This window comes from Phascolarctos cinereus, unplaced genomic scaffold (assembly GCF_003287225.1).
Source record: "Phascolarctos cinereus isolate Bilbo 61053 unplaced genomic scaffold, phaCin_HiC Scaffold_726;HRSCAF=1367, whole genome shotgun sequence".
Taxonomy (NCBI): Eukaryota; Metazoa; Chordata; class Mammalia; order Diprotodontia; family Phascolarctidae; genus Phascolarctos; species Phascolarctos cinereus.
The window spans coordinates 28,946,228-28,960,885 of record NW_027556098.1 but is presented as its reverse complement, the minus strand read 5'-3'; the positions used below and the strand labels follow the sequence as shown (position 1 = coordinate 28,960,885).

The window sequence follows — 14,658 nt, the reverse complement described above, 5'->3', positions numbered from 1 at the left end:
GGAAAAAAATCTAACAAACAAAACAATCAGTCAACACAAAACAATATGTGTTAGGCATTAAACTCTGTTACCTTTTTTTTTTGCAAGTTTAAGTTACCCAAATAATGTTAAAATTAATTACTGATTCAGCTTTTAAGAAAGATTACAGAATCACAGATACTGAACTGGAAAGTTCCTAAGAGGGTGGTAATCTATTCTAACTCCTTCATTTTACAAATAAGCAACATGAGGCTAAGAGAAGTTAAGTGACTTGTCCAAGGTCATACCAATGGTAAGCAGGAAGGCTGGGTTTCAAACCCAGGTTCACCGAATTCAAATAAAGAAGTCTTCCCACTATACCACATTGCCTCCCCACATACTAACCACAGGGTAAGAAGCCTCAGTCTCTTCCACATCTTCCACTATTTCTTCATCTGAATATTCATCAGAGACTGTATCAGCATCTGAGAGATCAGTAATTTGTACATCAGGATGATCCAACAGCCAACCAACCAAGGCTTCAACACCTTAAAAAAAGTGCATAGATAGTATTAGTTCATACAGACTTTAATGTTTTATAATATTAACAAAAATTAAGGAAAGTTGCTGTCATTATATTGACATTTAAACTTAATTCTATATATAAATGCAATAAATTGCATATGAAAAAGCAATACCTGGTAACCCAGAAGCACTTCCAGTAAGAGACTTCAATGCAAATTCAATGTTTTTCCTAGGAAATCCCATTTCCATGAGCTGTACTACAATAGGCAAGGCAGGAATAGGAGACTGTTTTCGCTTTTTTACTTTTACAGGTCGAATATGCTGTACTGTGACAGGTGTTGTGGCCTCACTAGAACTACACTCTTCAAACACTGGAGTGGATGGATGGGTCGACTCCACAGCCAAACACTGGCACACAGCCAAAGCAGCAGCCTATCCACAAAGGGAAGAAAAACCCATCATTTGGTGATAAGCATTCTGAGAAATGAATATTGTAAAGTCATGTTATAAATTGATGACAATGATATTCTTAAACATAATTAGTAGGTCTTTGAGAGTCGTGATATATAATTTATTGTTGGAAGGCCTGAAACATTTTTCTCTTAAACTTTCTAAACAAAACGACAGAATAGAAAAAGCATGCTCAATATATTTATTTTGATACTTCAAAAGATTCATGATTTCATAAGCATGGAATATTCTTTTCACTGATGGATATTACAACTCCCTCCACACCTTTTCAGTCTGCACAATTCTATGCCTTTCAATAAAGGATTTACCGCATCTCTTTCAATGAATACAGTATTTACATGTCTATGTTGGGTTTCATTCCCAGCCCTGCCACCAAACCCCTATGACTATTTCACACACTCCTCCATCAGACACCCTGGGTACACAGTTCCAATTATAGTTGACACTTCTGTGCTATACTGAGAAAAAATAATATCCAAAAACAATTTGTATCCAGATAAAAATTTTTCTTCACAGTGAATAAACAGAACAGAATATAATTTTGAGGTACTATGAACATGTGGAAATCCGTAAGAGAATCATTCTGGAAGCAGAAGTAATCAAAAATCATTTATCTACATCTAAGAAACAATGCTCTTTTATCAAGCATAAAGATTATAAGCCAGCAGTATACAGCTTTTTTACCATGGTTGGAATCAATGAAGCTGAAAACGAAATGGATGTATATGAATTCATCCAAAACACCGCAAAAGTTCTGGGTAAAAGTATCTCAGCCAAGTCACTGAATCAGACATAATGATTAACTTGGAAAAAGTACACATCATTGGGATCACACAGCGCTGAAGAATGGCATGGTGAAAACTAATAAAAGACTAGAGTCCTGAACCCTCCACTAATTCTTGACAAAACAGCAAGAAAGCTGATAAAAGAAGCAACAGCTTGACCACAGTGAATGACAGGAAATACCACTGGCACTGAGTATCTCCTTTCAGTTGTATCCCCAAAAAATCCACAAGACTACACATAATGACAAATTGAGGTCTACTGCCAAAAAAAAAAAAGAAACATGTCTTGGGGAAAGAAAGTTTTCCACTGTTTCTTCAGTGGAAAACAGAAGTGGCATTTTTATAACGTGATGTACATTAAGAAATTAACTAAATTAAGAGTGGAGATTTTTACTAATTATAACTCTAAGCATCTTTCCAATTCTTAAATTCAGATAATAAAGTATCTGGGCAATCATTTGAATTTAGCCAATCAATTCAAGGAATAACAAGGTGAGGTGGAAGGTATTTCTTAGAAAATGAAGTTGGAAAACTGGGTTTAAAAACTATATGAATCATTCAAGATATACATAGACTCATTCTTATTTCAAATTCTCCAAATAATGTTTTTTAACAAATGTAATTCTTTTACATTTAAGTTGCTGTTGTTGTTCAGTCGATTCAGTGTGTCCAACTCTTCTTGGCAAAGACACTGGAGTGGTTTATCATTTTCTTCTCTAGCACATTTTACAAATGAGGAAACTGAGGCAAACAGGGTTAGGTGAGTTGCCCAGAGTCACATAGCTAATAAGTGTTTGAGGCCAGATTTAAACTGAGGGCTCTCTGACTCTAGTCCCAGCCTCTATGCACTGTGCCACCTAGCTGTCCAAATCTGAGTATCGTTTTCAAAATAAAATTTCACAATTGAGGACCAGAGACAAAATGGTGGAGAGAAAGGAGGGACTCACCTAAGCTCTCCCAAATTCCCCTCCAGACACTTTAAATAATGCCTCAAAACAAATTCTGAAGCAGCAGCACCCACTAAAGAACAGGCCAAGACAACTCAGAAGGTCGGCAGGAAAGGTCGACCTCACCAGGGTAAGAGCACAGCACAGGCCGCTCCCCAGCAAAACAGCTGCAGGCTTTAGGGGCAACTGAATCGGCAGAGGCAATAGCTTCAAGAGCTCTCAGCCCCTAGACAGTAAGGGGACAATTGGTCAGAAGATTACAGGGGATCCTTCGCCGGCACTGGCTGCATGACTCTGTTGCAGCATCCATATGCAGATGTGGGTTGCAGTCCTAAGTCACAGTGAGAGGGTGAGGAAGAACATTAGCCCATCAGAATTTGCAGTCATAAGGGAGCAGGAACCCTGATCACAGTTCCAGCGTGGAAAAGAGTGCTTATGGCTGCTCATAGACCAGAGCACAATTCAAGAGTAATAAACACACTTCTCCTTAGATCATACCACCTTGGAAGAACTGAAAACTTACAGATGTGCAGAACTTGCTCTGAAAACAGCTGCATTAAAAAACCTAAAGCTTAGAACAGTGTCCCTTCCACCTGGGAGCAGAGCTCAATTTTAACAAAAAGCTAAAAGTCAAAAACTTAGGCTGGAAAAAATGAGCAAACAACAACAAACAAAAAAAGCCCTGACCATAGAAGGTCACTAAGGTGACAGGAAAGATCAAAACAAACTCAGAAGAAAGCAATGTCAAAAGTGCTACATCCAAAGCCTCAAAGAAAGTGTGAATTGGCCTCAGGCCCAAAAAGAACTCCTGGAAGAGCTCAAAAAAGATTTTTAAAATCAAATAAGAGACAGTTGGGGAAAAGTGATGCAAGAAAATCATCAAAGAAGAGTCAAGAGCTTGATAAAGGAGGCACCAAAAAAAAAAAACACTGAAGAAAATAATGTCTTAAAAAACAAAATAGGTCAAATGGTAAAAAAGGCACTAAAAAATCCACTGAAGAGAAGTAGTACTTAAGAATTGGACAAATGAAAATATAGACAGACAGACAGATAGGAAGGATACAAAAATTTACTGAAGAGAAGAACTTTAAAAATTGAATTGGCCAAATGTAAAAGGAGGGACAAAAGCTCACTGAAGAAAATAATTTCCTAAAAATTAGAACTGGGCAAGTGGAAGCTAATGACTCCATGAGACATCAAGAAACAATCAAACAAATCAAAAGAAAAACAGAAGAAAAGTGAAATATTTCATAGGAAAAACAACTAAACAGGAAAACAGATCAAGAAGAGATCATTTAAGAATCACTGGACTATTTGAAAGCCATGATCAAAAGAAAAAAAGAGTCTAAACATCATCTTTCTAGAAATTATCAAGGAAAACTGCCCTGATATTCTGGAACCAGAGGGCAAAAAAGAAACTGAAAGAATCCACCAATCACCTCCAGAAAGAAATCCGAAAACAAAAACTTCCAGGAATGTTATAGCCAACCTCCAGAGTTCTCAGTTCAAGGAGAAAATAGTGCAAGCAGCCAAAAATAAACTATTCAAATGCCATGGAGCCATATTCAGGATGACACAAGACTTAGCAGCTTTTACATTAAAGGATCAGAGGGCTTGAAATATGGTACTCCAGAGGGCAAAGGGGTTAGGATTACAATCAAGAATCACCTACCCAGCAAAACTTAACTACAATCCTTTAGGGAAAAAAATGGAAATTTAATGAAAGAGGACTTTCAAGTATTCCTGATGAAAAGATGAAAGCGGAATAGAAAATCTAACTTTCAAATACAAGGCTTATGAGAAGCATAAAAAGGTAAAAAGGAAAAAGAAATTATAAGTAATTCAATAAGGTTAAACTGTTTACTTTCCTACATGGAAGATGATACTTGTAATTCCTAAGAATTTTCTCATTATTGAGGCAGTCAGAAGTATACATAGACAGAGGGCATAGGTGTGTGTTGACTATAATGGAATGAAGTCTAAAAAAAAAAAAATAAAATTAAGGGGTTAGGAAGAGGAATGCACTGGGAGAAGGGGAAAGGGAGGTGGGATGGGATAAATTATCACACCTAAAGGAGGGAAAAGCACTTGATCATAACATTACTCTCATCAGAAAGGGAATAACATAGACATAGAGTTAGGTACAGAAATCTATCTTACCCTACAGGAAAGTAGGAGGGGAATGAGATAAAAGAAAGGGGGTGGGGGGCAGGGAGGAGGCTGACAGAAGGGAGGATAGATTTGAGGAGGCAGTAATCAGAAGCAAAACATCCTATCCATTTGAAGATGGATAGGATGAAAAGAGAGAGATAGCAGAATAAATGGGGGAAGAATAGGATGGAAAGAAATACACAGTAATCCTAACTGTAAAAAAAATTTTATAGCAAGTATCTCTGATAAATGCTTCATTTCTTAAATATATAAAAAAACTGAGTCAAATTTATAAAAATAGGAGTCATTCCCAATTGATTTATAGTCAAAGAATATGAACAGGCAGTTTTCAGACAAAAGAAATCAAAGCTATCTAAAAAATAAAAAAAATGTTCTAATTCACACTACTGATTAGAGAAATTAAAAGAACCCTAAGGTACCACCCCATACCTATCAGATTGGCTAATATGACAGAAAAAGAAAATGACAAATGTTGGAGGGGATGTGGGAAAATTGAGACACTAATGCTTTATTGATGGAGCTGTGAATGAATTAATTTGACCATTCTGGAGAGCAATTTGAAACCATGTCCAAAGGGCTAAAAAACCACGCACACCCTTTGACTATACCCTTAATAAGTCTGTATCCAAAGGAGACCAAAAACAAAAAGGAAAGAACCTATAAGAACAAAAAATATTTATAGCAGCTAACTTAGTTGTATAAAAGAACTGGAAATTGAGGGGATTCCCATCAACTGGAGAAAGGCTGGGACAAGCAGTAGTATTTTGGGGTGGTCCTCATGGAATGGTTTATTACAATTTCATCTCATAAGGTGGGCAGCAACAGATGAGATTAAAGAACTGGACAGTAACAGGCAGAAATTGTTAAGGAATACTATTTTATTAATAAGAAGTGATAAGCAGGATGCTCTCAGAAAAAACCTGGCAAGACTTACATGAATTGTTACAAAGTGAAATGAGCAGAATCAGAACACTGTACACAGTCAGTAACAGCAATGTGGTATGATGATCAACTGTGAAAGACAGCGATTCTCTGCATTACAATGACCCAAGACAATTCCTAAGGACTTATGACAAAAAATGCTATCCATCTCCAGAGAAAGAATTAGAGTCTGAAAGTAGATGGAAGCATACTTTTCTTTTTACTTTTTGTATTTAAATTGTTTTGGTTTGGGTTTGTTCTTTTTTGGTTTGTGTTTTCTTTCACAACATGACTAATACAGAAATATGTTTTGCACAACCGCAACCTATATCAGATTTCTTGTCTTCTCAATGAGAAAGGAGGGGAGGGAGACAGGGAGAGAATTTGGAACTCAACATTTTTTAAAACAAATGTTAAAAACTGTTTTTACATGTAATTAGGGAAAAAAATTAAGTATTAAATAATGAAACTTTACATACATACATATACTGAATGAATGTATCTTGTACTGTTGTATATTTCATATCATTTTAGCACAATGATGGGTACATAGTTGAGGCCAATAAGTATGTTATTGTTACTTACTCACTATGAATATCAGCAGCTGCAGTACTGAGCAGCTAGACTGGTGCAGTGGATTGAATGCCAACCCTGGAGTCAGAAAGACTCATCTACTTGAGTTCAAATCTGGCCTCAGATACTTACTAGCTGTGTGACCCTAGGCGAGTCATTTAGCCCCATTTGCCTCAGTTTCCTCATCTGTAAAATGAGCTAGAAAAGGAAATGGCAACCCACTCCAGTATCTTTGCCCAAAAGACCCCAAATGGGGTCATGAAGAGTCAAACACAACTGAACAATAACTGCAGTACCATCCAATTAATTTCTTAGGTAGTTGTAAATTCAGTGAAAATTCCAAATAAAAATATGTTTAAATAGTACAAAAAGAAAATAAAGAACTTTCCCAGACTCAAAAATCTGTACATAATGGCTTTAAATGTCATTATGTACATTTTTAAGTATTCAAAAAAAGATTCATAAATATACTACTTATCAAATAACATTATACTGTTAACAGAACCTAGAAAAGTACCTTAAAATACAAGAGGAACTAATCTGTTTGTTAAATGACTGTACTTTTAAAATACATATTGGAAACCAGAAAAGTAGGATAAAATCTAAGAGCTATGAGCAATCCTCCAATAAAATTCGAAAAACTAGAAAATGACTGAATTGGCTCTGCAACTAAACATGGATATGAAGAACCTAAGGGGAGAAAAAACCCAGTAAGTAATTATAAAAAAAAACTGATGTGTAATGATCATAGAAACTAGGATTATTCACTCATGAGAAGAAAAGCTAGAGACTTAGTAACCACCTTAGTATGTAGAAAGGGTTCCTACATAGAGAAAAGTGCCCAGATATGGGGGGGGGAGGTGTTTGAGAAAAAATACAAGTAAATTGTAGCACGAGTGAAGGCATGGTATAGTGGATTCAGAGCCAGACTAGGAGTTAGGGAGAGCTGGGTTCAAGTCCTGTCTCTGACCCAGTGGCCAAGCAATTCAGCCTCTAAAGACCCTAGAAAACTCTCTAAGTAGCTAAGTGGCAGAGAAAGTATTGACACAAAATGATACAAGGAAATGTCTATACTAGTGATATCACAGGTACAGTCCCTAACCCTGTGACAGGTAGAAAGTCAGATAAAAAGCACTTCCTTTCAAAACTTGTTTAAAAAATGTTAAAAAATTGTTTTAACACGTAATGGGGGAAAAATAAAATAATTTTTTTTAAAAAAGCACTTCCTAAGATTGACAGCATTATAAAAAAAGATTACATATGGTTAAGGCAGATGAATGTTGCGAGTATAAATAAGAACATACAAAAACTTTAAGCTTTCCTAAAAACATTAATTACAGTAATCACAACAAAACTATATAATTATTACAACAATATAATTACTACAACAATCTGTTTCTTTCAAAAATGAAACTTTATAAGCATCTTTCTCCAAAGTTATCAACAATCTCTTAAAGGCTCAATCGAATGGCCTTCCCTCAATTCTTACCTGTTTTGAGCTTTCTGCAGCCTTTTACATTGTCAATAACCATCTTCATGATACTCTTCCATATAGGGTCTTTTGACACTGCTCTTCCATGGTTCTCCTCTTACCTATGTAACCACTCCTCCTCAATTTCCTCTGATAGAACTTCATCTAGGTTATGTCATACGGTGGGTGTTCCACAGCATTTTGTCCTGGGTCCTCTTCTCTTCTCCCTCTATACTATTTCACTTCATGACATCATCAGCTCCCATGGATTCAATTATCATCTCCATGCTGATGAGTCCCTTCTGACCTCCAGACTCACACCTCCAACTGTAGACATTGTAAAACTCAACATGTCCACTACTCGCTCAGGCTCACAACCTGTCATACTTAAGTCCTCTCTCATGCCTCATACACAATCTGTTGCCAAATCCCATTCACTGTACCTTCACAACATTTTTCACATATGCCTCTTCTTTCCTTTGACACTGCCATCACTCTGGTACAGGCTTTCATCACCTCATGTTTGGACAACTGCAGTTGCATTATGGTTGGTCTTCCTGCCTAGTTTCTCCCCACTCCCATCCATATTCCACTCAGCTATCAAACTGATCCTCTTAAAGGGCAGGTCTACTATGTCACATCCCAATCCAATAAACTCCAGTGCCAGATTCAAACATAAAATCCTCTGTTTAGCTTTAAAGACTTTCATGACCTGGCCTCTTCATACTTTCCCAGTCTCCTTAAACCTTATTCTGCAAATGTACTGTCTGAGTCAAAGACACTGGTTTCCTTGCTGTTCCTCACTCAAGACACTTCATCTCCTGACTCCATGTATTTTCAGCAGCTGTCCCATGTTTGGAGTTCTCTCTCTCCTCATTCCGACTCTTGCCTTCCTTCAGATTCAAGCTAAAATTCCACCTTCTTCAAGAAGCCCTCTTAATACTAATGCCTTCACTCTACTGATTATCTTATTTTTACACTCCTTTGTAAGCTGCTTGAAAAAGCAGGAACTACTTTTTTACCTTTTTTTGTATCCTTACCACTTAGCATAGTGCCTGGTGCGTAGCAGCAGGCATTTAATAAATGCTTGTTGACCTGACTTTGAGAAGTACTTGGATAATAGCTAATAAAGTATCTAAAAACCATCACACAAAAATTTCCTGGCCAAAAAAAGATTCCCTGGTCCTAAATCCATCAAAAAAAAAAAAGGAAAAATATATAAATACCTTCCCAAGCAAAATCTAATTATAACAAATACCATTAAAACTTTTTTAATAACATGAACTGTTAAGGGGTCCCCTGAACTTGTCTTTTTCAGCTGCCATATTTTCCAGAAACACTGCACCCAGAGCATGCAAGAGACCCTGAATGTATCTAGGATGAAGCCCCCTGTACACACCCTGCCACCAGCTGACATAATTTGTTGTTTGCGTCCCAAACTGGACTCTCTGTGTGTTCTTGAGAGTCAAGACAGATGCCAGCCAGTCTGTGCCAGGCTAGGAAATTTGCTAGTGCAGCTTGAGACCTGTAGATACGCAAACTTTCCTATCTTCAGAGTTAAGCAGTTCCCAAGGTTTGAAAAGAATGCAGCTTTTGCCATTACCTTGCTCCTCCCCTTCAGGAGAGGTTTTTTTTCCCCTTTTTCTGCAACTTTCTCCCTCCTATGCCATGCCTCTTACTGGTATCTCCTCCCTCCTTTGTTCTGTTGTTATAAATACACAAACTTCTATATTAATTGTGACCTCTATGAGTTCCACATGCATGTTCATACTCTTGTAATAAACCTTGTCCTTCCTTCCTTCCTTCTCCCCCTTCCTCCTGTCCCTCCCTCCATCCACATAGGGAATCTTACCCTTACCTGTGGGGGCTCTAACCAAAGGAATATAAATTTTGACTGCTGAAACCTCACAAAGGGTAAACCTTGGAGTTTACAGGCTAGATTTCTTTTTAAGGACCATGCCTTAAACCCAAATCACTCCGGCTCCATTGACTAGCCAACAACAGGTCCCAGCCCATGCCCTATTTGGTCATTGTTTGGGCTCCCAAAGCTCAGAATGAGTGTAAATAGCAATTGTTTCTGTTCTGGCCAGAAATTGTGAGGGTCTTTCCCTCTCAGACTGATTTTTTTTTTTTGGACTAGGTAAAAGAGGCCATTCTTTGTCTTGTTTCTTTTTTTCTCTCTCTTTTTTTTTTTTAAAAGGCAATTGGGGTTAAGTGACTTGACCAGCATCACACAGCTAGTGAGTGTCAAGTGTCTGGTTTGAGGCCAGATCTGAACTCAGGTCCTCCTGACTTCAGGGCCGGTGCTCTGTCCACTGCACCACCTAGCTGCCCCCTTTGTCTTGTTTCTTACCTGTCCTTAATCACTGAATGGGTATCACCTCAGACAAACTGAGACAAAGACTTTAGCTTAAAAAGGCCAACATCTCCCACTGCATCCTGAGTCATCTCCAATCTTGATCTATATCTTACTCAGTGCAGGAGAGAGTGAGATGACTTTGCACAGCCCTGCCTCACTTACATCCAATTCACTTGTAAGTTATGACATCACCCTCCAGATGTCAAGGTCCTCTTCAAGAGCAAAGGACAAAAAACAACAATAAACTTAGTTTTCACATAAGTTTCATGGCATTGTGATTGCCTGTTGGCAAAGTGGTAGCAATGGAACAGAACCAAGGTGACATGGTGCTTGTTTTTTTTAACTGCTCAAGTATTATATGGTATTACTGTGTCTAAATTTCTAATGCTGAAATAAAATTGTCACTTTTTTAAAAGGGCAGATGAAAATGCTACCAAGTATCTCATTTTTCCAAACTAGTTTTGCAGTTTCAGTGTATCATGAAAAACACTGTGATCTTACAGCAGACCTGCACAACTTGGTAGTAGGCAGAGGCCAAAATTAAAATAGGCTAAACTTCTTCAGGCTGCAGATAGGGTAAACTTACAGACAGACTGATGATGGTTGGTTTTGCGGGTCACATGACAGCTGCCTAAAATCCTACACCGGGCCATGTGTTATGCAGGCCTGCTTTAGAATTATACTTGAAAAAACATACACTCTGAAGAATACACTTAATACAGTGTAATAAAAATTAATCAGGTTGCATAATTATACCTCAAGTTCCTGTTTGTCAAATATTGCCTTTACAGGTGATGGCTGTGTGGCAGATGTCAACAACTGCTGTAAGAGGATCATTGGAGGTTGAGGTCCTTCAGGAGACATATCTCCAATATCAGGGGATGCTGCTGTACCATCATCTGAATTTTAAAGCACATCATGGATGTTAAAGGAATAATCAATGTTCTCCAAATGAAATCCTACTGAATATGAAACATTCACATAATCAAAGAATATAAACATTGTCATTGAGCTATGATTTCCAATTAATCTATGCTTTGAGAAGGACGTGCAACTAAAAATACAAAGAATGAGGATACATGTAAAATAATATATGCTATTGGAAAGAAACCTTTTCATTCACTGATATCTTTTAACAATTCCTATTCCCCTCTTTCTTTTTCCAAAATACAGATACTCCCAAGGTTCTTTCCTCACTGCTCTTTTCTCTTCTACCCCCAGGAATCTAACCATCACTTTCGGGGGTGGGGGGGCGCAGTTGCAATTGGGGGTGAGGGGAGGGGCAGAGAAGAGAATAACTCTCAAATCTTAATCTCTAGTTTTTAATCTCTTGACTAAATTCTAGTCCTTTATTTCCAAATGGTTGCTAGACATCTTCACCTAGAAGCAACTGAAGTAGTTCACATGTAACATCTCAAAGCCAGCATCATATCCCACCAGCCCAATGCAGGAAAACAGCACTGATCTGGAGTCAGAGAACCTAGATTCATATTCTTGCCTCTGAGTCTTACCACCTATGTAACTTTAGCCAAGTCACACCCTGTGCTTAAGTTTCCTCATCTATCTATAAAATGAGGAGTTGACTAGATGGCCTCTGAGGTCCCTTTAGCTCTACATGTATGCCATAAGCATTCCAGTGAATGCTCACCTGGGCAGAAAACCTCAGTCATCCTTTTTCTCACTCTACTTGCTCCACTCCAGCCAGTAGCCAAATTTTGCCTTTTTATCTTCTCCATCTCTCTCACACTCACCTCTACCTCTTAGACTCCTGTGTTTCCTTCAATATTCAATTTAACTGATACCTTCTATATAAAGGCTTTTCCTGATCCTCAAAAAATGGTTTTCTATATATTTATTTTGTAAATATTTATACATGCACATGTTGTCTCCCTCTATAGAATGTTAAGTCTGTAGAGTCAAATCAGTAAGTATTTATTAGGTGTCTACTATATGTGAGGCTCTGTGTACTGGGAACGCAAAAATTGATCTCTATATCTACTGCTATGCAACACTACTTCAAGCTGTCATGGCCTCCCAGACTATTTTAATATTTCCATTAACTGGTTTCCCAACATACACTCTCTCTCTTTCCATGCCAATTTACCTTAAACAAACCCCCATCAGAATAATCTTCCTAAACAAAGCCCAATCATATGACCCCCAAACAAAATCTCCAAGTGACTATCAAATAACTTCTTAGCTTGGCATTCAAAGTCCTTTCTGATCTTAAGGCCTAGCCTCATCACTTATTTCCCTACACATTCACTAACTATAACCAATCTGAATCACCTTTCATTTCCTAAACTTTCATATACTTTTCTGATTCCATACCTTTCTTCCTCTACCATGTCCTTTCTTCTACTTCCTGTTGAAATGACAGCTGTCCCTATAGGGCCAGCTCAAAAGCCACTTGTACCATGAAACTGTATATGATCTCCAGTAGCCAAAAATGATTTTCCCCTCAGCTGAAATTTTATGGCACTCTGTATCCCAAATGAAAATGTACGTAAAGAATTTTCCAAATCTAAAGTGTGATATACATTTCAGCTATTATTATTCACACCCTTATTGTGATAATTCTTATGTTATTTCTTGCATTATGGAGATAGGTAATATAGTAGAGGAATCACTAACTATTTGAAGAACTGGATTCAAATCCCAGCTCTATCACTCAGTACTGTGTGACTTTGGAAGAGTCATTTAAATCTCTTCAAATCTCAATTTCCTCATTTGTAAAATACAAGAGTTGGACTAAATAATCTCAAATGATTCTTCTAACTTTAAGAAAGCCTATATTTACTTGCCCTACTAAAATGAAAATTCCTCAAAGATTGTCTTATATCTTTGTTTCCCTCATATTACCTGGCACAGTGCCATACAAATAATAACTGACCAATAAATGATGCCTGAATTAAATTTTAAAATAATTTAAAAAGGAAGTACTTCTCAGTACTTTAACAAGAAGAGAACCTTAGGTGATTTACACTACTATCAGCATTTAGCACAATGCTCGGCACATAGCACACATTAAAAACAAATGATCACTGACTGCCTACCTTCACTTTAGTTCCAAACCTGTCATTTTCTATTTATTTAAAAGAAAACATTTCTCTGGACTAATTTTCGTGAATAAAAAAAAGCTGGTAAAAAAATGCACATTAATTTTTCTAAGAAGACCTGAAAATAAGATACCTGTAGAGATGACTCCATTCTCTTGTATTGCTGGTTGAGACAAGATCTGCCTCAGTTTATCCTGATGGGAAAGCAATGCTCGCCCTGCTTTCAATACGTATAATTTCAATTGTTGGCATCTTAGCAAGTCCAAGTCTACTTGTCCTATAGAAAACAAGAGTCATCAGAAAAGTACAACATACCATATCAAAAGCTTCACAAATGATTAGACATTTTGGGGGCCTTCCAGTAATGTTATAAACATAACATCTGGCCTCTCCATTTACAATACTAACAAAAACCTGTTGCATATACAAAGACCTGATCAGTCAAAAACCTCATACTCCAGCTAGTAGAGACAAAGGGCTCCCATATGGCAAGAAAGCACAGTGACTCTGCAACTTTAAGTCCTACCATCAGAATCTACCTTGGCCTTGGCCTCAGCCTCTCCACATCTGTGTTATCTTGAAGCAGTTACTTAATCTTCCTGGGAGAGTTACCTCCTGTACAAAATGAAGGGGTTGAACAAGGGAGCCTCTGAGGACCCTTTCAGTTCTAAACTGATGATCCTAGGAGTGCCACAAAAGTCTAAGGAAATATCTCTGGGCACCACACCAAATGGACAAATCAGGACATATTACTACCTACCCCCAGTCCCTAGGGAGAGAAGCTTTGCGTTTTGACATTAGATCCATGCATTTCTGGAGCCCTAAGTCTTCAGAAGAAAGTGCGATCCAGAAATGTAGAGGATAAAAAGAGTTAAGGTTATAGACCAATGTACAATCATGACTCAACATTATGACTCCATGGCCCCTCTCACACTGATGTGCAAACTTCTGGTTTAGATACATTTCTATGTACGGAAAATTCAAACCAAAGCACATTTTTTTCTCTTTGCACTTGCTACAGCAGAAAGATGATTCTCTAAGTCAGTTGTGTTCTTTGTAAGGAAAATGAGAATCATCCTACCACAGAGTAAAGTATTAATCTGACTATTTTTACAGAAAAGCTCCATGTTCTTAGCTCTATGATTAAGGAGAATATTTTTCCTATTTGGTATAAAAAATGGGTAAAAAAATTTTAATTAAAGCAAGCTCTTTGAATCACTTTACCACTAAGGATAATGCAAAAATCATTCTTTTAAAACAAAGATAAAATGAATATATGTCTCCTATTAATTGCCTACCCACATTGTAAGTATTTCATTCCTTTAATTCATCAAATTATGCCCATCTGATTATTCAAATTTTTTTTAAAGTAAAATACATCTTTATCAGGGGATCCATTTTTAAGTAAGAGTCAATA

The 14,658-nt window shown here is 37.3% G+C and overlaps 1 protein-coding gene across 1 annotated transcript in view; it reads right to left on the bottom strand.

Annotated features, from left to right (window-relative positions):
* The window catches only part of HERC2 (HECT and RLD domain containing E3 ubiquitin protein ligase 2), a 223,597-nt gene that overhangs the window by 82,802 nt on the left and 126,137 nt on the right, over positions 1 to 14,658 (bottom strand). Inside the window, 4 exon segments of the mRNA XM_020992762.2 lie at positions 364 to 506; positions 657 to 915; positions 10,939 to 11,081; positions 13,375 to 13,518. Of these exon segments, the coding sequence (XP_020848421.1) occupies positions 364 to 506; positions 657 to 915; positions 10,939 to 11,081; positions 13,375 to 13,518 (689 nt within the window).